This window comes from Mauremys mutica, chromosome 6, assembly GCF_020497125.1.
Source record: "Mauremys mutica isolate MM-2020 ecotype Southern chromosome 6, ASM2049712v1, whole genome shotgun sequence".
NCBI lineage: Eukaryota > Metazoa > Chordata > Testudines > Geoemydidae > Mauremys > Mauremys mutica.
This window is the reverse complement of record NC_059077.1, coordinates 132,093,148-132,117,516: the sequence shown is the minus strand read 5'-3', so window position 1 is coordinate 132,117,516 and position 24,369 is coordinate 132,093,148. Positions and strand designations below refer to the sequence as shown.

Genomic DNA, 24,369 nt, shown 5'->3' with positions numbered 1-24,369 from the left:
AGAGCTAGAGACAGAGGAGGAGGAGAAGCAGGAAGAGCAAGTCCTGATCACAGAAAAAGAGGAGGAGGTGGAGGACCTAGCCATAAAAGAGGAGGAGGACTTGACCACAGAGGAAAAGGACGAGGCGGACATATCCGTAGAGGAGGAAAAGGAGGAGGATGAGAACATGTCTGCAGAAGAGGAAGAAGAGGAGGAGGAGGAGGAGAACATGTCTGCAGAAGAGGAGGAGGTCAAGCACCTCTCCACAGAAGAGGAAGAGGACTTGACCACAGAGACGGAGGAGGAAGAAGAAGGTAAAAGAAGAGGAAGAAGAAGGTAAAGGAAGGACGTGGCCCTGGTGGAGGAACACCTGATCATGGAGCAAAAGGAAGAAGAGAAGGACCTGGCCATGGAGCAGGAAGAGGAGCACCTGCCTGTGGAGGAAGAGGAGGAGGACCTGGCCACGGTAGTGGAGCACCTGGCCATGGAGCAGGTGGAGAGGAGGAGGACCTGGCTACAGAGGCGGAAAAGGAGGACCTGAATTAGGAGGAGGAGAAGGAAGAGGACCTGGCAATGGAGGAGGACGAGGATGTGGCCATTCAGAAGAAAGAAGAGAAGGAAGAAGAGGTACTGGCTATGGAGGGAAAGGAAGTGGAGGAGGATTAGGACTTGGCCCCGGAGAATGAGCAGGAGGAAGAGGACCTGGTCACAGAGGAGAAGGAGGAGGATGTGGCCATGCAGGGGGAAGAAGAGGCGGAAGAGGAGGTAGAGGACCTGGCTATAGACTCGGAGGACCCAGGAACAGAGGAGGACGAGGATGTGCCAATGCAGGGGGATGAAGAAGAGAAGGAGATGGACCTAGCCCTGGAGGAGGAGAAGCAAGAGGACCTGGCCAGAGAGGAGGATGAGAAGGACGAAAAGGAGGAGGAGAACCTGTCCAAGGAGGACCTGACCATAGAGGAGGAAGTGGAGGAGGGGGAGGACCGGGCCATGGGAATGGAGCATGTGGTCATGGAGAAGAAAGCGGAAGAGGACGACTTGGATGAGGAAGAGGATGAGGAGGGCAAAGCCAAGTCCTCCTCCACCTCCCTGGCCAGGTCCCCCTTGCCCAGATGCATAAATAGGGAAGTAATGAGTAGGAGCAAGGAGGGGATCTTACCTCTCTCTATAGCATTGGTGAGAGAGATAATGGAATGGTGACGTCCAGTTCTGGTGTCTGTGTTTTTAAAGGATGGTGTTAAATTGGAGAGGGTGCAGAAAAGAGTCACACAAATGATCTGAGAGCTGGAGAAAATGACCTACAGTGAGAGACTCAAATTGTAGGTGGGTGAAATTTAATGGCCTGGAACATTCAGGAGATCAGATGAGATGATCCAATGGTACCTTCTGGCCTTAAGCTCTATGAAACTCTATGAACCATCGTCTCCCCCCCTCCACCCCCTGCTCCGATGTGCTTCACCGCACAGAAGGGTGGCCGGACAGCCTGGAATGGCCCTGCTCCAAAGCGGCCCTGGCGGAGAAGACAGCAGTGAGTGAGAGACGGCTGTGGGGACCTGGCGGGAGGGCAGGAGACCTTGGACAAGGAGGGGGCTCCCTTGGCAGGGAAGCAGATCGGTGGCACTGGAGAGGACAGCAAAGAGCAGGGATTCCTGGGGCTGAGGACTGGGCAGCAGCCAAGAGGAAATTCTGGGCGTAAGCGCTGAGGGTAGGTGGGAATCGTGGGATTGGGGGGTAAGGCGAGGCTGGTGGTAGAAAGGTAGGGGGCAGCTGTGAGAGGCTGGGCCAAGTGGGAAGGGAAGGAAGGAATCGGGAGGACAGGGCCCAGCTGTGTTGCCAGAGGATCCTGCTGGCTGTGTCTGGGCAGCCTCTCTGGGAAGTGCCCAGGGGTCAGTAGGGCCTGAATCTGACATTCTCCTTTGGGTCTTACAGGAACTAACTGAGAGCTGCCCCAGGACTCTGGGCCCAGCTCTGTCCTCTCCAGCTCCATGGACCGCACGTGAAACCTCCCGTACCAGAAGCTCCTGCCTGGCTCCCCCAGCTCCGGTGCTGCTCAGTCCAGAGACGCTGCCTCTTCCATGGCCAGGTTCTCCTCCACCTCCTGAACAGCCTGCGGTGATGGGTAAGGGAACCCATGGCCACACGGAGACACCATGGGCACGGATGGGGATTGAATCTGGGCCCTTCACCACCACGGGCACTAGCCTGCCAGGCTCCCATTCAGGTAGCCATGGAAGGCTCTGCCTGCAGACACCCCCTCTCCATTCCCACTGCCAGACTCTTGCCTGTGGTGACAATGAAGGAGCAGGAGAACTCCTGGGGGAGAACCCCCGGGCTGCACAGTCGGGTGTCAATATTGAAAGGTGCCTTTTGGCCTCTAAGTGCCTCTTTTACTCGGCTGTTTAGCCATGGGGGCATTTTTTTTATCCTTGCACGGGTTTGTTTTTCGTTTGCGGTGTACATTTAGTGTGAGCCTCTAGTACGGTGTTTTTAAACAGTCTCCGTGCGCTTGGCTGGCATTTCACCCTGGCATGTTGCTTTTAATTTCCATTTAACGAGCCGGCTCACGTCTGGGCAGTTCCCCTTTCTGAGGTTAAATGCTCCTGCGGTGGGTTTCTTGGGCATTTCCCCCTCCAGGGCTGTGCCATGTGATTCCATCAGGGCTGCGATTGCAGAGAGTAACTACTGCAGCGTGGGGGCTGCACGGTGAGAGCTCACACCGTGCACTCTCCTAAGCAGGGAACATCTCCAAGGACCGGCACTGCGGTACCGCTCCTTGCCAACACCGCCCAGCTCTGCTGCATGTGCCCTGTCAGCCAGCAGGGGGTTGGTCTCTATTGTCACAAACGGGGGATAAAAGGACTCTCCTTATCCATGTGAGGGCATTCAGCCAGTATTCACGGGGCGCTGGATGTCATCCGGCCCCTTGGCAGCTCTGAGCTCAGAAGGACAGTGGGTGAGTGTTTGGGAAAGAATTTCTACTGATTTCCCATTGGGCTCCATCCAAAGCCAATAACTAGGGCTGTCAATTAATGGCATTTTGATCGCACTGTTAAACAATAATAGAATACCAGGTTACATGTATTATCAATACTTTTGAATTTTTTTATACTTTCAAATATATTGATTTCAATTACAACACAGAATACAAAAACAACGAGGAGTCCTTGTGCCACCTTAGAGACTAACAAATTTATATGGGCATAAGCTTTCGTGCATGCTTTCATCAGATGCATGGAGTGTAACAGACAGTAGGGAGGTATAAATACACAGCGTATGAAAAGATGGGAGTTGCCTTACCAAGTGCAGGGGGTCAGTGCTAACCAGCCAATTCAATTAAGGTGGAAGTGGGCTAATCTCAACAAGGGGTGGAAGCATCCACCAAGAAGGGGTGGAAAGCATTTTTGTAGTGCTAATGAAGCCAGTGTAAACAAGGTGGCCCATTTAAAACAGTTGACAAGAAAGTGTGAGTATCAGCAGGGGGACATTAGATTTTTAGCCCACGGAAGCTTATTCCCAAATAAATGTGTTAGTTTCTAAGGTGCCACAAGGACTCCTTGTTTTTGCTGTTACAAAACGTTTTTGCTACCACTCTGAAACCAGATCTTAAGTGGTTTCTCTGCTGGTACCCTGGCTCAGTTGCCTTCAGCTCTAGGTGGCCCTTTAGTGAGCAGGTGCAGTTCGGGTGTGTCTTGGAAGTATCCAGGTTTCCGTCTCTGTAAATTTTGCCTAGAAATCTTCCCAGCACGGGATCATGAGATGTCCACCACTTTTGACTGGGCCAGAAACACTGGGCCTATGAGAACGGATCTACTCTGGATGGTTTCAGCCTGTCCAGTCATGGCTGGAAAGCCAAAGCACAGAGTCTGCAGCATTAAGAGAAAGAACGGGGAATAACATCATCCAAACTCTTCTGATCTTTCCACAGGGCTCCATCCTGCTTCCAGGAGTGGGTGAAGGTTCAGGAGCCTTCATATGTCTCCTCCGCTCTGAGGAGCCAATCTTATTTTGTAATACACTGGAGAGGAATTGAGACATGACAAAAGGACAATAGCGAGTGGCAATGGGGGCAGATGGCAGACTGGGATAGTTGAGTGAAATTCTCCCCCCCCCAGGCAATGAGGACCATTTACGAGGTCCTTTTCCTATGGGGATACCGAGAAGCCATCCTGGAAATGTATCCCTAGATGCTCATCCTCTGCATCAGGCAAGTGCAGTATGTGATGGATCTGCACTTGCCAAGGACCCCTGAGCAAATCTGTGGGCCTCTGTCCCAGAACGTGGACAGAGCCACACCAGCAGCACATGGGGCCAGGCACCGCAGGATGTCAGTGTCACAGGTAAACAGGAGGAAGAGGGACCAGTTCAACTGGTTCTGTGGGCACAGTTAGGGGCCTCCATCTACATGGGAAAAAGAGAGCGCCAGAAGACACCTCAGGTGGTGTAAACTGACACAGCTTTGCTCGCTTATGCCAACTAAGGATCTGGCCCCACATGCCTGCTTGAGTCCTGTTACCTGTCACAGTAAAGAATCAAGTATTCAACCGCATTGAGTGATGACATCAACCATCTTCAGAAGCTACAGTGTCACTAACTGGTTACAAACTCAATGGAACTGCAGTGTAGACAGGGCCCATTGGGCAGGGAAGCACCATGATATCACACTGGATCTATCCTCGGGGAGGCTAGCTCCTGCTGTCCATACTGTGTGTGCCAGGGCATGTGCAGATTTGCCATGCTTGGGGCTGATCTCTTTACCTGACACTGGTATTTTTTGTCTTTAGCACGTCGATGGAGGCTGTGAAGACTCTTTTTTCCATGCCTGGATACTGGAAGGAATTTGCTGGCATCCAGTTACAGCAGAGTTGAGACATGATAGCCTCCCGCAATTACTACTCGCAGGGTGTTGGCGTGATTGCAAGGTAGGAGCCCAAAGTTTCCTCTTCATTGGGAATGGGATTTCCATGTGAAATATTCCTCTGTTCCAGGCTGCCATCTCAGCCCAGCAACTAGAGAGGAACTCTCTCTCCCCTTTGATAACCACAAGGGACTTTCTGCTCTATGTTCCAGAGCCATGATCGAGTTTGAGAACCCTCAGCTCCCTGCAGCTTTCAGAGAGGCCGTCAGCATTGTCCAGAGTGAGAAGGAGGAGGAGCAGAGAAATATCGCCATAACTTTCTGCACTGAGGTGAGATTCTTTACTTGACAGGCACAAGTGGGCTTTCTGGAGAGCAGCTCAGGCCAGTAAGCTCTGGGCACATTGTCAGCAGCTCAGCAGCCTACAGCCAGCTAGCTCCTCTCCGCACATGGATGGTGGTGGGGTATGGCACAGAGAGGGAGGGAGAGACAGGGTGAGATCGCTCCTGGCTGAATGTGCCTAGGTGGGATCATGTGACAAGAGGAGATGTTTCTCCGGTGCCCCAAGGTCATGCTTCTCTCCTCACCTTTTCCTGGGGTTCTGCTTTTCTTCTGTTCCAGGGGTCGCTCCATGGCACTCAGTGGGGCCTGGAGATTCCCCTTTCCCTGGGGGTTTATTTGTGACTTGTGTATTAGTCTAAGTTCTGAACCAACTGAAAGAGCAGCACCTGGCTCCCTACACACCAGAGACTTTGTATGGGAGTAAGTGGCCATTTGGTAAAGATGAGTGTCCAGGAACAGACTCCACAGTAAGATCTCTGCTCCTCATCCAGATCTTGATTTGGCTCTTTTCAGTTTCTTCAGAGTGCTTCTATTGCCACGACAGTGACAAAATCAGACCTCCGGGCGCAGTTCATGGAGTAGATCAAAGACACAAATCCCATCATACGCAGGCTCAGTCTATGGGGCCTTGGCAGTATTGTGCTTCAGCCAGAAAAAGTGAGAGGCATGGATTGTCCGGGGGACCAAGGAAGCCGATGTCTATCGAATAGCTCAGAAATGAGAGTGAGATCCCCACACAAGCCTTGGAGTGCCCCCACCATGGGTGGGGAATCTCCTGCTCAGCTACCTCCCTGTCAGAGCTCTTCTCAGCAAACCTCAGCCTCAGCGCCATGCTCCCAGCCCCTGCTGCAGCCTGGCCTGGGGGAGAGGGGCCTGGCACTGGGCAGACGACCAGCTGTCTGGAGAACACAGGCCCCCAAAGAGGTGGAGATTCCCAGCAGGAAAGAGGTGGGTCAGGAATGGCCCAGCTCTCAGGGGCACTGAAGAGCAAAAGAACTGCTGTGTTCTGTAGCAGCACCTCCCTGTAAGGCTCCAGCAGCTGCTCCTCCCCTTCCCCAGACCGGTCTCCAGCAGCCTTCCCTCCCTCTCCCCTCTCCTTTCCCCAGCACCTCCCACCATCCCTCATGGCAGCAGCTCCTCCCCCCTTTCCTGCTCCTGATCACCCAGGGAGCAGAAGTGAGGGCCAGGCCCCATTACCCATGGGAGGGGAGCCCAGAGAAGCATCTTCAGCCAGCGACCTGGGAGGTCACTCAGCCATCACCTCAAGCCTTGGCTGGGGAAGAAAGAGCCAGAGGAGTGGTGGGGAAACAGAAGGGAATGAGAAGTGGAGACGGGGAGTGGAGAGAAAGGGGGAAAACAGAGACTGAGAAAGGAGGGACTCAGGGAGCTGGTCAAATGCAGCAGGAATGGGATAAGGATGGAGACTCCCTATAATTTGCCTGTTGCCCCCGTCTTCACTCCCGACCCTCCCATGGCTAGTGACTCTCCCCCGACACTGCACAGGGTTGGGTTTGGTGTCTTTCCCAGGCTGGGCTGGTAGAGGTGGGAGAAGAACATGGAGAGATTTGCCTCCTCCCTATAGACTCTATTCAGCTGGGGTGAAACTGGATGTAGGATGCTGGTTTTTAAGGCCCAGCTTGACAAAGCCCTGGCTGGGATGATTTAGTTGGGATTGGTCCTGTTTTGAGCACGGGGTTGGACTGGATGACCTCCTGATGTCTCTTCCAACCCTAATTTTCTATGATTCTAGGATTCTGTGCTCTCCAGACAGACATTGCAACTAGGACACCATGGGGCTGCACGGCCCTGCACAGTGTCTCAGGCCCTGTTCTGCACAAGATGTCTATGGCGCTGGCCTGGTGGCCTCACTGCTCCCGCGAGCCAAGTCAGTTATCACAGGGGGAACTGGAGAAGCGTGCGGATTATGACTCTGTCACATTATGCTCTGATCCTGCCTGGCTTTAACCGGGCTTCCCCACTCCCTGTGTGTCATTGCCAGGAGAGGGACAGCGTGCGCTCCGCTGCCATTTTACTGCTTGGCAACGTGGTGAGCAGCGTGAAGGACCCGGACAAACCCATCGTGCAGCAGGAAATGATCCACTGCTTGCTCCCGCTGCTGCTGCACCTTGAAGACCAGGATGAGAGTGTGACACTGGTAAGTGCCACGGTCATTATTTCCTAAAGAGCAAAGAGCCAGAATCCCCTGGGGCCCCCACTCCATTAATGGCCAGAGCCCCTTGCCCAAGCAGAGTCTTCTCCTCCCTGCTTCACTCCATGCTGGAGCCCAGTGCCACATCCATTCTCACAGCACAATTTGGAAGAAAAGCCTTCTGGGAAAGAGTCCTGACTCTCTATTGCAAAGACAGGCTTCAGGCCTTTGGGCTGCTGCATCCAAAGAGTCACAACAAGAGGCAGCAAAAGATCTGTACTTGCCCTTCGGTTCCGGGAGCTGATATCTGCCCAGAGCCTTCTGGAAAGTGGGTGCAGCTGCCCTGACTTCTTCCCTGGAGCTCCTGAGAGAATTTCTCCAGGTCCCAGCTTCGCAGCATTCACCGGACGTTGCCCTCTTTTGTTGGGCCAACTGGGATGTGGAGGGAAGTCTGATCTGGTGGCCCCTTTGGTCCGACTCTTTGGGATCTCAAAGCTGACTCCCGCTCTTGTGCAGTCTCTTTGTGCAGAAGGACTAAACTGTGGAGATACTTTATGGCTCTTTCCAGGGCCATCCACAGAGGGGCGCAGGGCCCGGGACAACCCCTCCCTTATGCATGAGGCCCCACCCCTTCACCCAAGCCCCCGCCCCGTGTCTTTCCCACCCATGCTTCACCCATTTCCTACCCCCGTTGCACCCCAAACCCCATCCCCCTCCTCTGCTGAGCAATGCTGGGAGCCAGCGAGCATAGCAGGGCCTGGTCAGTATAACTGCTGCTGGGCCCCATGCCACCCAGGTCCAGTGTCCCCCTCAAGCATGGCGCACCTCAAGGTTCAGGGCAACAGGCAACAGGCAACTGCCCCGAACCGTCCAAAGGACAGGACGGCTCTGGCTCTCTCCAGACAATTCTCAGTTCCTTCTCCTGAGCACAGTCCTGAGTACAACAAATGACAGGAATCTCCACTAGCAGGAAAAGCAGGAGAACAAGGGACGGGGAAGGCTCCATGTCCCCCAGACTGTCCCTCTCTCAGTGTCTCAGTGTCTCAGTGTCTCCAGTGTCTCTCAGTGTCTCCATTGTTTACCAGACCACACGCTTGCTGGTATGGCATACAGCCCAAAGCGATATCTAGTGGCTGAATCATAGATTCAAGTAGTAACTCCTGTGTGGATGTCCCTACTTGCAGGTACGCGGGACCTATGGAGAGAGCAGAGGCGGAGCAAATCCTCACGAACCGTTCAGACGGCACGTTCCTGGTGCAGCAGAGGGTCAAGGACGTGGCCGAGTTTGCCATCAGCATCAAGTAATCCTAACTTAATAACAGCTTCTACAGAGAACATCTTTGTGTGCGTGAATAGTCTGCCTCTCAGGGAGAACTCTTTTGGGCCCTTCCCTATAATGCAAATACCAGAGGGCACTTAGCAAAATTAAATGCCAACCTGGTAAAAGTAAATATGCAACAGGTAGTTAACCTGTGGGACTCCCCACCTCATGATTTTATGAAGGTAATTTGCTTCGTAAGTTAAGAAGATAGGGTTAGATATTTAAGAATAGCACCTCCAAAAGCACCAGCTCGGGGAGCAGGAAAAAGTGCCTTCTGCTCCAGTGCATACGATGATCTTCCATCTGGATGTGCTTGTCGTTTGAGGTGAGATACAAGGCCAGAGCTGTGCCATTATGGAGAATCCTGTATTCCTAGCGCCAGAGCCCCAGCTGGCATAAATCAGTGTCACTCCATTGGAGCCCCATCTTAGTGCTTTCTGAAAGACCCTATGAGAGCGAGTACAGTGTGTGCCTCTCTTCTGTAACAATCTGCATTTACCCTCCATGCACAAAGCTCTGCCCCTCCCAGAGAGCAGACAGCTAGAAATTTAAAGGTGCAATACACTGGAAAATGACAGCTGTAGAGATCGTTAGGAAACCAATGGCCCCCTGAGAGCTGGTGTCTGTGCCCCAAGGTTTAACGAAGAAATCAAACACATCAAGATCCTGACGTCGGAGGGCCTGTACCGCATCACGGAGAAGAAGGCGTTCAAAGGACTCATAGTAAGGATTGAGCGGATTTTGCATCCGATGCTTCAACTCCATCTTCACTGGAAGGCTCTGGCCATTGGGGGAATGCTTAGTGCAACACCAGCCGCTTAGCCCTCAGGATGGTGTATTGAATAGAGCAGGAGGGGGCTGAGAGCCAGGACTCTTGGGTTCTGTTCCCAGCCATGGCAGGGGAATGGGGGCTAGTGGGTTAGAAGAGGAGGCAGCTGGGAGTCAGGACTCCTGGGTTCTATTTCTGGCTGGAGGGGCCGGGAGAGTGGGGTCCAGCTGTTACTGTCTGTGCTCCTGCTACAGGAGAGAAGGGATCTCCGCACACTCAGGGCCTCTCTGTGCTTCCTCCCTAGGAGCTAGTGGAGTTTTACCAGCAGAACTCCCTGAAAGACTGCTTCAAAACCCTCGACACCACGCTGCAGTTCCCATTCAAGGCGCCTGAGCAGAGGGCCGTCTCCAGACCTCCCGGTAGGGTGCTTGGGGGCCAGTGCTGGAGCCAGGGAGGGGAGACCTCGAGCGCCCCCTGAGCGCTGCAGGATCTCAGCCTCCAGGGTTCTTGGGATAGATCCTCATGACCGGGCACATGTGGGATGGAAATTTCCCCTAAAACATTTTTCTTGAGGGATGGTGGCTTTTCAACCCAAATTTTTGCCTCTCCCCCGCTTCTAGTTTTTGTCCGATTTCCAAAGTTTTCAACAAAAATGGGAAAATTTTGACAAAACCAGGAAAAAAATGTCGAGAGGCAAAACCTGTCATTTCCCATGCGGCCATGGCCCCCAGCAGTGGTACCCTCTTTCCTGTGGGTCATGGCTGGGGCATAGACTCCACCCTGGTGGGCTCTCGAAATTAACCCTCTGCGGCCCAAGCCCTCGGAGCCCCAGGAGGGAAGAGAGCCAGTCTTTCCCCATGCGGTCCCTGCCTCCAGCCATGTGGTGGGTGACGAGCACTTCCGGGGGCCGCTCGCTTCCCAGGATCCCACCAAAGGGGTGGATCTTTATTTCAGGGTGTCCGGTCCTGGCACAGCTGTCTCTAGCGTGGGTCTGTCCCCTTGCAGCAGGAGGACTGAAGTACTTTAGGTCGGCGAAGGCTCGCTACGATTTCTGCGCGCGGGACCGGACAGAGCTGACGCTCAAGGAGGGCGACACCATAAAGATCCTGAGCAAGAAAGGGCAGCAGGGCTGGTGGAAAGGGGAGATCTACGGCCGCGTGAGTGCACCGCTGAGTGGGGGTTGGGATCACAACCCCCTTATACAGCAGAACAGGCCTGACATAGCCTGTCCACAAGGGGGCAGTGTTACACCCACATACACGCACACAACCCGCAGGGGGCAGCGTTCTTCGCACCTCTACACATACAGCATGTAATCCCATCACACACACATTCACACATCACTCTCTAGTGTATATAGACCCATGCATGTGAGCAGTACTGACATATTCCATCCAGCAGGGGGCAGAGTTCTGTGCAAGCACCCCCCGCCCCAACACACGTGAGCTGGTGTAATCATCTCCTACTCAGCAGAGGGCAGCAATTCTGTCTTACCTCCACTCACAGTCCACACATGTACACACGCAAGCTGCACCCAAAGATGTGCTCGCGCACACACAATCACTGCACGCCTACACACGCATGCCTCTCGCTTGTGCATGCACGTGTGCACACACCCATAAACGATCTCCATACGCATGCACATGCACATGCACGAGCCGCGCCACATGCATGCACCCACGCGCTCACACATTCTGATGCATCGGGTACCAATGAACACCTAGTGCAAGTATAGGATGCCAGGAAAGCTATGGCCAACTGGCCAACTTCAGTGGCACTTTGTCTCCCCCTAGTGGTGGCTGGGACAGTAGCGGTTGATGAGCCGGCTAATGGAGCTGGGGCTTTTAGATCAAGCAGTAGAGACTGGTGCCTTTAGCTCCAGAGGTCCAAAGTTCAATCCCAGCTACTCATGCCTCATGAAAGTGGCCCCTGTGCCACGTGGCATAGCCAGCAGATCTCACCACAGCATTGGGGATAGCACACAGATCTTCCTGCTGCAAAAACAAGCCGAGTTACAGGAGAATCCCTGTTAGCTCTTAGCAGTACAGGGCTTATGACACACAGGTGAGCAGCTCTCATCCCATCCAGAAGAGGGCAGCAGTGCATATATGGCACATGGGCCATGTTCCAATAGCTGTTTTGTGATAACAATTCCACGTCTCACTGGGTTTTCCCCTCCTAGGTTGGCTGGTTCCCAGCGAATTACGTGGAGGAAGATTATTCGGAATATTGCTGAGGTCTGGAGCCCTGTGTAATTTTCCACCCCCCTGAGATCATGACCCACAGGATTCCCGACCCTGCATGGCACTCACACCGTGAGCTCACGCGGAGCCAGGCCCGGAAGGGGTCTCTGTAGCAGGAAGAAACATTGTGTTGGCGGAAGTGCGGCGGGGAGTAGCGCCCCGGGACTATTAATTTATGAACTTTCAGATCCCTCTTCTTTTTCCCTTCTCTCACGCATGTAAAGGAAGTTTTGTGTTGAATAAACTGAATGAGTGGACGGGCTGGAGATGTAGCGGCCGTCACCCTGCACCCAAGAGCCCTTTTCTCTCCAGTCCATGGCATGATCCAGCTGCCCCATCAGGCACAGGTGTTTGGAGCCCAGAGGGCTGCTGCCACGTGAATGGGTAGGAGGCTGTCCCCACCCTGCCCACTGCCACCTTTATATTCCCTCCAGCATAGGCAGAAACCAGATGGCACCAGGCGCATGCGATTGTCATTAACCCTTTACTATATTGGTCAGCAGGGTGAGCTAAGGCATGAGGGGGAGCGACTTGCTGGCAAGTCACTTTATGAGCCAGGAACAGAACCCAGGAGTCCTGACAGCCACACCCCTCTTCTAAACCACCAGACCACACTTCCTCCCAGCACTGGGGTTAGATCCAGCAGTCGTGACTTTCAGCCCTTCGCTCTAAATTAAACCTCTCTTCTCAGGGCCAGCATTAGAACTGGGAGTCTTGACTTTCAGAGCCCCCCCCCCCTCTAACCACTAGGCCTGACTCCCCTCCCTGAGCTGGGAAGAGAATCCAGGAGTCCTGGCTCCCATTCTCCCACCATGCGTTAACGTAAGGGTTCTCAACCTTTTTTGGCTGGACCCCTCTCTGAAAATATTTCAGGCTGTGATGACCCCCCCAAAATGACAACCCCCCCATACCATGCCACCCTTACTTCTGGGCTGTTGCTGGAGGCAGCGCTGCCTTCAGAGCTGGGCGCCTGGCCAGCAGCCGCTGCTCTCCGGCCACCCATCTTTGAAAGGCTTGGGCTGTCAGCCCTGCACAGAGCCCCGGCATGCATGGGGGGTGGCAGCCTGCAACCCCCCCATGACCTTGTGACCCTCAGTTTGAGACCCCTTGCAACAGCTAGACCCCACTCCCCTCCCAGAAGAGGGAAGAGAACCCAGGAGTCCTGAATCCCATTCTCCTCTAACTCACAAGCCCTCATTCCACCCCCCGAGCTGGAAACATCACTCATCCATTTCATTGCACTGTGCTGCCTAACCCCCAGGCCACACAGGGTTTCCTCCCCTTTGCTCCACTGGCTCTGCAGTGCATTGTCCATAGGGACAAGCTACCAGGGTAGATCCTGGGCACGTGGACACCCGGTAGCATCAATTCCCAGCCACGCCAGGCCCAGTTCTGCGTTAGCATCCAAAGTATCTACCCCTAGATGGCGCTGGTACCACCAAGTGATGTGGTGCTGGTGGTGATAATGTGGGAAACTGAGGCACAGGGCAGGGAAGCAGCTTGTCCCATATCACCCAGCAGCACAGTCAGGCACAGAAGCCACGTTGTGGGCGTGGCAGGTCAGCGGGTTGCCCGCTAGGCCCCACAAACGCACAACACAGGGAAATGCGGTCTAGGCCCCGTAGCCCTGGGGGTTGGGAAGAGAGAAATGTGGGGTGGGAGAGTGTTGGGATCAGAGCCAGAATACAGTACAGCATTTTGCTGAGCTGCTGGTAAGGTCAACCCTGGCTCAGCATTTCCTCTGGTCTTCAGTTTGTGCAATATTCCAGGAAACCCAAGGAAAACAGAAGCGCTTGGTTTCAAGAAGAACGCTGTAGTCTCGGGGGGCGGGCAGGCGGCACGGGACGGCTACCAAAGAAACCCGGCTTCTATTTCTCTGCTGCTAGGTGACCCTAGGCCAGTCCTGCCAGACTTCAAGCCAGACTTCAAGCCAGAGCTCTGCCTGGTTCTGTTGAGCACTAACCACAGGGCCCCTGGCTGCCTTGGGGAGTGAGAGGCTGAAACCCACCCTTCACCCCCCCACCCCCAACACACACACCCCATGAGATTCTGGAGATGGTTCTCAGAGAAGAGGCACATGCTCCTTCCTAGAGAAACAGGAGGACCCCAGGGAATTAGCCCTTCTCTCTGATATGCTCTGAAATTCCTGGGGGGATTGTGCTTTCAGTCACTCCCTACATCCCACCAAGGATTTTAGTAGCAGGGAAGGGCGAGAGTTCAGTCTCCTTTCTGGTGAACTGTTCAGGAATCAGGAGTTCTGGGAGGATGGGACCAGCCCCGACACCGAACCTTGTCCCAATCTAGAGAGACCCTGACAAGTTGTGACCTGCAGGATACAAGCTGCATCCTGGGGGAAAGAATCCCCTCCTAAAGCTCTGTGATCAATGACTCAGCTATTCCCCCCTGCGCATAATGTCTCAGGCCCCTGGGGTTGGCGGGGGTGGGGCTCATTTGCAAAGCACATGCACCTGCCCATTGATCCTGACCTGCCTCCTTTCCCCACAGCATGTCAACCTCTGGATCGTGTCCAGGGTGTCCCAGGAGAGAGCCAGGGCCGTTAGGAGCAGCACGGCCCTGCTCAGATACGCAGTCACCCTCCCCGAGTTTGACGTAAGTGATCTCTGACCCCAGCTTGCTGACTCCAGGCGCAGGTGGGCTGGCTGGCTCCACCGGGCTGTAGGATCTGCTGCTGCAGGGGCTGTGGATTCGGAGTGTTCCTCTTGGGGAGGCAGAGTCAGAGCAGGGAATGAGATAGGCTTGAGTCAAGTTCTTCTTGTCCTGGTCAAGTGTTGTCCCTGGGCCTTTAAGGGGACCATGCTCCAGCCCCTGCTTGGCATCCCAAAGCAGCTCCTGGCTCCCTTGGCAGCAGAGCAAAGGAAGGGTCTATCTCAGGCTCCTCTCCCCCAGCATCTCCTGCAGAAGGAGCCTTCTGGCCCAGGGGGGACAGGGAGCTGATAGGAAAATGCTGATGGAGTCCCCTCTCCTCTCCCTTCCATTAGATCTCAGCAGATGGGTCACCACGTGGCCCAGCTGGCTCTGTTTGTGAGTGACCCAGACCAGGACATCAGCCGGCAGGCCAGGGAGGGGACTTACCGGCTCTACCAGCTGCTGCTCCAACAGAGCGGTAAGGAACCCACTGGGACACGGAACCCAACAGGGGACTGAGAGGGACCACAGGTGGATAATGGGACCCCAGACAATTTCTCTCAGCCTGAGCCCAGCTGGAGAACGTCTCTCTCTGCCTCTGTTCTTCTCCACTCCACTGGGCAGCTGCCAATGGGATTGGAAGGGCACAGAAACTGCAACCAGAATGATCAAAGTGTGTCTCTCTCACCCCCCAGGGCTGACCATAAAGGAGGCAGAAGATCTGTGGTGCTACGACTGGCACCGGGAAGCAGGCTCCTGGGCTATAAGAACACAGCCAGGGTGGGGGAGGTAAGGACACTGTGGCAGGGTAGGACACAGCTCAGGGAGTGAGGCTGGCTGGAGTCTCTGCAGTGGATGCCTCCTGGAGACAGGACAAGAGCCCACTCCTTATTTCCAGCTCAGAGTTCCTCACCCAGCACCCTGTGGGACAGGCTGGTGCTAAAGGTCCCACATTGGAACCTCGCTAGTTGCCGTGATTTGGATGTCTTACATGGAGCCGTTGCTACGTGGCATAAGGAGAATCCCCGGGTGGGTGAGTTAATAGAGGATTATGGCTCTGGGTCTGTCTCTGCTCCTTGTCCCCCTGGCTGATCCCCAAGCGTCTGAGAGGAGAGCACTGGGACCCTGAAAGCCTCCTGGGGAATGAACTGCCTTGGCTACAGCAGCTCTCTTACCCTCCCTTCGGGGCACTAGATGGTGAGGCCATTCTATCCCCAGGACTTGGAGGCTGGCTCTGGGAAATCTGCTAAAGCCTCGTGTCCTCTTGGTTTTAGGTCTTTGGAAAATTTCATCTCGGAGGGGCAGAGAAGATACTTCCTCCAGACAGCAATGCTGGCGATCCACGACCCCCTGCTGCATGTCAGCCAGGCTGGGCTGCTCCTCACATACTCCCTCCTGGGGGAAGCCCAGCAGCTGATGGGGGACAAGGTGAGCAGCTGCATTCGACTCAGAAGATTGGGGCGCTCCCAGGCCTCATTCCCATCCTATCACCATTCACTGGCCTGGGAGCGAGGAACCTAGTGGGGATTTCTAGACTTCCTGGACTTGTGTTCTTAGGATGTGGTGCTCTGCTCTCACTCCTGGGAAGGGCAGGAGAGTCCCCTAAGTGCCCTCTGTGAACCTTTCCTGCCCCACAGAGCTGCATCCATTTCCCCATGGCCTAGTGTCTGTGTCACCCAAGCCACCACCCAGAGTTGCTCCCATCACCTGCAGCCTGGGAGGCCAAGGACTGATGGGTGATGGCGACCAGCCAGGCAGTTCTGAGGCACATGGGTGGGGGAAGCTTGTCCTGCTGCTGGCAGGGCTGGACCCGCTCTCGAGAGAATGGGAGGATTCAGTCAGCAGGGGCTGCTGACCTGCCCCGTTCACCAGGGCTGCCATCCTGTGGCTTCAGCATTTGTCACTGGGGTGACTTGGGGAAAGGTCTCAACCTCCCCCCATCCCACTTCACTGCTGTCAGAATCCCTCCTGCCCTACCTGGGTGGGGATGGAGGCAGGGGTGGAGGAGAGGGTTCTACCAACTTGAGTGGTGTCCCCAGGTGGGTTGGAGGTGGAACAGCTGTCAGGGCACTGAGGGGGAGGCGGCAGGAGCTAACCCTACAAGGAGGGGGGCTGGCACTGGAGGTCACTAGAGAGGACAACAAGCCTCCATCCTGGGGATCAGGAGGGTGAATCCACCACTCAGACATGAGCAGCTGCTGGGTGCAAATGGTGCTGGTTCCAGGTGCCCTTAATCCTCCCTGATTCCTGGGCAGTGTCTCAGTCTCTGACAAGTTCTCGTTCCCCTGCAGCTGGAGGATGTCACAGCCAAGGTGATGGGTCAGCTCCGCAGCATCCAGCAGCACCAGGTGCCCGAGGCACTGCAAGGGCTGCGCCTCATCTGATGCCCTTAAAGGTGCCCCTCCCACGTTCAGCAACTCCCGCTCCCTGCTGCAGGTACTGCTCTGTCTCCCTGTAAATGGGGGGCTAGTGGAAGGGGAAATGGAGGCCTCTGTCACTGACAGAAACTCTCTCCCCTCTCTGTGGAGCAGGGTCCTTCCCTCTGACCCCAAACTTCCTTCATCTGGGGCATGAGCTCTTCCCCTCACTCCCATACCCCTCCCCTCTTTCCTTGCTCTCAGCCCCTCCCATTCCCCGGGCTCCCAAGCAAAGATCTCCCTGCCCCGTATGGCGCAGAAGGACCTTTGTGTCAGGGCTACAGATTGTCCGCCCAGCGGAAGCTCAGGAAGCTCCACATTTCAGGAGGTGAGGATGGGACAGAGGCTCAGGGCCTGCTTCACCTCCTGCCCTTTATTCTTCCTTTGGCCCTTCTATGGGCTCTTCGAAGGTGACATGAATAGGAGCCTCCTCCCCACCTGTCTGCTAGGCCCTGGGGTGTGTGACAGCCTCCCAGATGGGGGCAGGCAGAAGCTGGGCCACCTCAGGGAGCAGTGGGGACAGGTCACCTTGTTCTAGGAAACCAAGCAGTGCTAGTTCCCAAAGAGGCTGAGAGGGAAGACCCCACTCCCTCATGGAGGTAAGAGCCATTGACTTCTTTGAGCATCGGGGCCTCTGGGGGGAGAAATGGGATCCCTGCTGCATAGCTGATAGTCTCCAGTGAATTCTATTTCCTTCCTTCCTTGCTTTTACTGCCAAACTAATGCTATAACTTTTAGTGTGTAACATCACTCCTACAGGTCAACATCGCGCAACAATTTATTTTTCATAGAAATCTTTGTGTGATGTATGAGAAGCCACTAAAATTAATACATTTCTATTGTCGGAATCTAAGATTCTCAGAAGGCAGAAAGGGTAAGCTAATGTGCAAAGATGGAGGAAAGTAAAAGAAAAGGAAACTGACAGTTCAGAGCAGTCATAGTTAACTAAAAGCTAATTATCACTGCACATGAGTTTTGTTACCCCAAATCTCTGTGTAGAATAATAAGGAGGTGACATATACAACAGGTTCAACTCCTACCAGCATCTATCAATTGGGAGAATTAGAAATCTGTGTGCCTCCCACCCGTGTTGCATTGAACTCAAGGACAGAAAGAATATAACTTTAAACAGAAAGAAGATTTATTAAGGGATAGAGACAACTGGGGGATGAGTCACTGTGGGGAACACTACAAACACAACTGCCCACGAATAGATTCCAAGAAGGAAGCATAAAACCCAGGCCCTTAAACTCTCCCTTGGCTAAACTAATAAATGCCCCAAAATAAGAACTGTCTCTCTTCTAACTGCAGAGGGAGGACACTGACAACGGATGGTCCATCTTAGGAGCTCTGGAACATGGGAGGATCTGCTGCCGAAGCAGGAGATCACAGATCTGAGCTGACGGCAAAGCCTTCACTGGCTCCTTTGCTGGATCACAGGAATCAGGTGAGTATCAGAGACCTTGACAGATGTTAGTAGCCAAAGTCTTGATCTGATGCCGCACAAAGAACCTGGACGTGGCTGCCTCGATGGTGGACAGCCCCTGTGTCACCGCTGACAGTCCCTTCTACGCTCACTGTGGTGCGCCTTTCTGAGGCCCACCCTGACAGGCCCTGCCCCCAACCGGTTCCAGCCAGTTCTCAGTCCCTCAAGTTCTGCCTGGAAACAGTGTTTTGGCGGGAAAATGCCATGAAGAAGGGCACCAAGATTCTCATCTTGAATTTCTAATCTCCATTTTGAATTGCAGCAACATTCCTAACAGAATATAATCATGTACCAAAACCACCTTACAAGCAAGTTCAAGCTGTAGCTCTTCTGGGATGGGAGAAATTCAGTTTAAAAGCAGACCTCTGTTGTTTTCATTGCTATCTTGAGTAGATGGAGTTTTAAGTATCATTTTGGAGTGTCTGAAATAATTTTCTTTTAATGAAGACTGATCTCTTTGTATAGGAAGGAGAAAAGATTTAAATGTTTTGATTCCTTTATTCAAGCACAGTAGAGGATTTTATAATTTCTTGAGATTAAAGGGTTTTTTTTATTATGTAAATATACCCGGAAAACGAAACGCTGTACATGAAGATCTGTAGTGTCACTCCATTCACCTATTTGCACTGAGTTATTCAATGTATTTTGTTTATTACAGATGTTTATTATGTGATTAACCAGTCTAGAAATTGGAACCTTGTCAGTGTTAGTGAATTAAGATAGTGAAACAAAGCATTTTAACACGAAGAGAAATGCTGCATCATTATCAGGTAACTAGAATAAAAATTAAAATAGCATTTACAATCAACATACTGCAAGCAGTCTGTCTGAGACTTGTAAGTGACAAATGCAAGTCTAAAGTAGAAACTGGTGTCTGACTATTGAGATGTGCGAGCCATGAGTTGTTCAATACAAACTCATCATGGCTTTATGAGAAAAAATGTTGACAAACTTCAAATAATCGAGCAACATGTGATGGGTGCACCTGAACAAATTTGCCTCAGTCTGAACAAAATTGCCCCAGCCGATGTATATCCACATACCCACAAATGATACAACCTTCAGTTAACAGCAGAAGTTGCCTCTTCTGCTTCAAAACACCGCAGGCCTAGTGGAACTGACGTGGTTCTGTTGTGCAGGAATAGCAGGATTTGGGTATCAAAATAAACAGGATTGTTTCTAGTGGGGTCAGTTCTTGGCCTTATGCTAGTTAACCTTTTTATCAGTGGAAGAAAACAAAATCATCACTGATAAAAGTTTGCACACAACACAAAAATTGGGGGAGAGGTAACCAGCGAAAGGACAGGTCACTGATACAGCATGATCTGGATCACTTGGTAAACTGGGAGCAAGCAAACAATATGTTTTAATATGGGTACATGTATACATCTAGGATCAAAGACTGTAGGTCACAATGGAGGACTCTATCTTGGGAAGAGTTGACTCTGAAAATTGGATAATCAGCTGAATATGGGCTCCAGGCCACACACTGGCCAAAAGGGCTAGTGCCATCCTGGGATGCATAATCAAGGGACTCTTGAGTTGGAGTGAAGAAGTTGTTTTACTTCTATCTTCAGCCTGGTGCAACTGTTACTGGAATATTGTGTCCAGTTCTGATGTCCAAAATTCAAGGATGTTGATAATTAGGGAGTGTTCAGAGAAGAGCCATGAGAATGATTAAAGGATTAGAAAACACATCTTAGAGTGATAGACTAAAGGAGCTCAATCTATTTAGTTGAACAAAGCGAAGATTACGGGGTGACTTAATCACAGCTAAACGTACCTATATGGGGAACAAATATATGATAATGGGCTCTTCAATCTAGCAGAGAAAGGTCTGGAAACTGAAGCTAGACAAATTCAGACTGTAAATAAAACATCAATTTTTAACAGTGAGGGTAATTAACCGATGGAACAATTTACACCAAGAGTTGTGGTGGATTCTTCATCCTAGCAATTTTTATATCAAGACTGGATGTTTTTCTAAAAGATCTGCTCTAAGAATTATTTAGGGAAGGTTCTCTAGCCTGTGTCAAACTAGATAACCATGGTGGTCCCTTTTGGCCTTGGAATCAATGAAAAATCAGTTTAAGTGCTTCTATATTAGGGATTTGCACCAGTTTAATTTAGTCAAACCAATGCAGTTTTTCTAAGACCGACAGGCCTTAATCTCTGCCTTAGTTTCCCATCTGTCCAATGGTAAGAACATTTTCTTTTTCTACCCTTTGTCTAGTTTATTTAGAGTGTAAGATCTTCATGGCAGAGACTGTGTTTTACTATGTGTACATACAACATCTAGCACCAGGGAGTGCTGGGCCTCAAGCCACCACTGTAATAAAAATAGTAAGTAATAATAAATATTCCTGGGATTCAACTGGCCCAGTGTGTACATGAGATTATTCAGTACCAGAGATAAATTGGGGCTGAAGCAATCTGGATGCAGGAAAAAGAGGATGGGTTTCTCTGAGAATAAGTTAAGATCTGTGTTCCCCTGTTAATAACGAAAATACATAATAAATCACACATGCATCTGTTGTTAAAGAGGGGCAGGTCACATGAACAATTCCTAACCCAAGACTTTTTATTACTAGGATGCTACATCTCATGATATCCTAACATCGGACCCGCCAAGCCTCATGCATCTGAAGGTTGGAACTTCTTCTCAGTCAGGGTAATTTCTCCTTTTTAGGATGACTTTGATTACAATGGCCTCCAGAGGCCAGTCAGGATCAGGGCCACATGTGTCAGACACTGTGCAAATGCATATAATGAAAAGAACGTCCCTGCCCTAAAGAATGTACAACCTAGGGGTCCATTTGATCCCTTCATTCACACTGAACAGTACCTTATACCATAAGTCCCATTGTAGTCAGGGTAATACTCTAGACCTGTTTAACTAATACATTTTTAAACTCGAGTGTAGTCAGGCAAGTTGTATTTTTCTAAGAGACTTGAGTGTCCACATCCCATTTTCAAAAGTGACAGGCTCTTAAGAGCCTAAGTCCCATTGACTTTCAATGAAACTCTTAAGCACCTCCGTAGCTTCTGAAAATAGGACCAAAGTGCTTCTAAAAACGTGGCTAAGGTCCAAGCGAAGACCACGTGCTTAGGAGGAGAGCCAAAGTTTCAGCTTGACCAGCTAACACATTTCAATAGTGCCTGCCCCGTCAACTCTAGGTGTTAGCTAACGCTCTTCAAAATGTCCATGTTATCAGCCAGTGGACAGGATGAGCGAGGAAGGGCACCAGATCATGTATATCTAACATCTCTCCCTCCAACAAGGAAGGGGTTTGTACCCAGTATGCGCATGTCAACCAGTCACCCTCTCCTCCTGCAGGGCAGTTCAGCACCTATGCCCTGGCCTGTGGTTACAGGGCCCTTTGGGGGTGTATGTAGCTCCCATACCTCCCAATTTCTATGGGGAAGGTGGTTCTAGTCCCTTCCCCCAAACAGTTCCTAAGGAAAAGGCAATTCCAGTCACTGTCCCTCCATTCCTCACCTCAATTCCTATGGGGAAGGTGGGTCCAGTCCCCTCCCCAGCCCCCATCCAGTTCCTACAGGGAAGGCAGCTCCAGTCCCCCCAGTTGAGTTCCTATGGGGAAGGTGGTGATTTCCCTACACCCCACCCTGAATTTCCCCAACACCCCCCGTCCCAGTTTTATGAGCTAGTTACATACCAATTTAGTGACTGTTTAGAAATCTGAATTTGAACTGAAACATTAATACACACTTTAAAAGCTTATACAGTGTATGATAAAATATGTGTATCTGAAAAAGTATATGTCATAAACAGATAGTTAAGGGTTAATGTCTCTTTTACCTGTAAAGGGTTAACAAGCTCAGTGAACCTGGCTGACACCTGACCAGAGGACCAATGAAGGGACAAGATACTTTCAAATCTTGGTGGAGGGAAGTCTTTGTTTGGGTTCTTTGTTTTGGGGGTTGTTCTTTCTTGGATCTAAGAGGGGCCAGACGTACATCCAGGTTCTCCAAGCTTCCTAAAATAGTCTCTTCTATTCAATATAGTGAGTATTACTTAAAAAGGCGGATTAGTCTTTTGTTTGCTTTCTGTATTTGCAAATGTGTATTTTGCTGGAAGGATATTTTATCTCTGTTGCTGTACTTGTACTTATGCTAGGGGGGAGGGAGTCCCTCTAGTTTTTATAAGCTGTATACCATGTAAGCATTTCCATCCTGATTTTACAGAGATCGTTTTTACTTTTTCTTTCTTTAATTAAAAGCTTTTCTTTTTAAGAACCCGATTGATTTTTCCCCCCTTGTCTGAGACCTCAGGGGATTAGTCTAACTCACCAGGGATATGTGGGGGGAAAAGAGGAGGGGGAAGGTGAATCCCTCTTTGTTTTTAGATTCAAGGAGTTTGAAACAGGGTAGTCGTTCCAGACGACCACGGGAGGGAAAGTTTGGGAGGGGGAAAGGTGGGGAAGTGGTCTATTTCCCTTTGTGTTAAGACCCAAGGAGTTTGGGTCTTGGGTTCCCCAGGGAAGGTTTGGGGGGAATGGAAAGTGTACCAAAACACTATATTTTTGGTTGGTGGCAGCGCTCTCAGATCTAAGCTAGAATTTAAGCTTAGAAGAGTACATGCAGGTCCCCACCTTTTGGACGCTAAAGTTCAAAGTGGGGAACAAACCTATGACAGTATAATAGGTTTGAAAAGTATGAACATAGACTAACTTCCTTGCTTCCTTATACAGCTGTTGTTTTTTATGATGTCAGTGCATTCATTTCGGTGATGTTGGCCAACCTAATAATTTCAAATGATGATTTGTAAGCAAAGTCTAAATGAGCTCTCCCCGACAGCTAGTGATGAGCTGGGGCTGCAGGAAAAGGCTTCAGGGCCAGATTATATTTACATTCACACCTAATCTACCTAGATATCCAGCACACAGAGCTGTGTTGTCCAAGTGATAGATTATGGCTGGGGTTGGGTTACAAACCACTTGAATGTGGGGGGAAGGGAGGATGAAATGTTGTTCTTATTGTATGATGTAAAGGGCAGTAGAACTGTACTTAACCTGTGATGATTTGAAGGCATCGAGAGAGGGTGGGGACCTGTCCCTCTCCACTGTTTAAAGACAGAGCTGATTAGGCTCCATAGACAGTCTTTTGTTCTGTTAAGTGACCACTGCAGCTGAAATCACTGACAATCAGGTCTAAGTGCTTAGTCCTCTTGTGGGGACAGTGTTTCTGTGGGGACAGCGTTTCTGTGGAAGAGACAGCCCAGACTGCACTAGCAGCGAGCGAGGTTCCCTCACTGAGAGCTCAGCTGAAATCACGGAGAGCCGGTGGAACCTCAAGAGACCAACTCGCAGAGGTCACAGTCGCAGGTGGCAGCAGCAGGTGACTGCGCAGGGCCACTGGCAACAGAGCAGTGGAGTGACCGGTGGCACAACGAACAGCCGTGGCCAGAGCGAACAGTGAGCAGCTGGAGGAACAAGCAAGGTGCCTTCTTGTCCTCCACCTGGAAGGTGTACTCATGTGAAAGCACCTCTGAACTCTGAGTCTCCACTGACCAAGGACAACACCGGTGAGTGGAGTGCGGTGGAGGGAAAAGTGAGGGGCATGTTAAATAAACATTTGTTTCTTGGACTATATTTTAGTCACTTTGCTCCAGAATGCTAGATTTGTGACTGGGAATGGAAACTTATATAAATATGTTTCCTAGTAGGCCAAGATTTTTAAAATGCATTATTTGCCAAGGTTGTTATCTCACATTCTTATCTTTGGAGGTCATTATGTTGGGGAGTTTCTGTACTATACATTTTTATTATTATTATAATTTTTACATAAGAATGGTCATACTGGGTCAGACCAATGGTCCATATAGCTCAGTATCCTGTCTTACAACAGTGGTCAAGGCCAGGTGAATGACCAGAACAAGTAATCATCAAGTGACCGTCCCCTGTTGCCCATTCTCAGCTTCTGGCAAACAGGCTAGGGACACTCAGAGCATGGTGTTGCATCCCTCCCCATCCTGGCTAATAGCCACTGATGGACCTATTCTACAGGAATTTATCTAGTTCTTTTCATAATCCTGTTATAGTTTTGGTCTTCACACCATCCCCTGGCAAAGAGTTCCCTGGGTTGACTTTACACTGTGTGAAGAAGTACTTCCTTTTGTTTTTTTAAAAATCTGCTGCCTATT

At 51.3% G+C, this 24,369-nt stretch overlaps 1 protein-coding gene across 6 annotated transcripts; it reads left to right on the top strand.

The window, feature by feature from the left end:
* The first annotated feature begins 1 nt into the window (after nt 1).
* On the top strand, nt 2-16,915 carry LOC123373274 (proto-oncogene vav-like). Of its 6 annotated transcripts, XM_045022191.1 has the most exons (12): nt 2-1,507; nt 1,909-2,098; nt 4,761-4,898; nt 5,047-5,164; nt 5,689-6,123; nt 6,926-7,330; nt 8,509-8,625; nt 9,281-9,368; nt 9,719-9,833; nt 10,369-10,571; nt 11,597-12,041; nt 14,163-14,259. In XM_045022191.1, exons 7-11 carry the CDS (start codon nt 8,522-8,524, stop codon nt 11,648-11,650), a joined length of 564 nt encoding a protein of 187 aa, XP_044878126.1. In that variant the 5' UTR covers nt 2-1,507; nt 1,909-2,098; nt 4,761-4,898; nt 5,047-5,164; nt 5,689-6,123; nt 6,926-7,330; nt 8,509-8,521; the 3' UTR covers nt 11,651-12,041; nt 14,163-14,259. The 6 variants fall into 6 exon arrangements, with proteins under 6 accessions (XP_044878126.1, XP_044878124.1, XP_044878122.1 ...); XM_045022189.1 differs by having other exon boundaries at nt 10,420-12,041; XM_045022187.1 differs by lacking the exon at nt 5,689-6,123 and having other exon boundaries at nt 7,175-7,330; nt 10,369-12,041.
* The last annotated feature ends 7,454 nt before the right edge of the window (nt 16,916-24,369 follow it).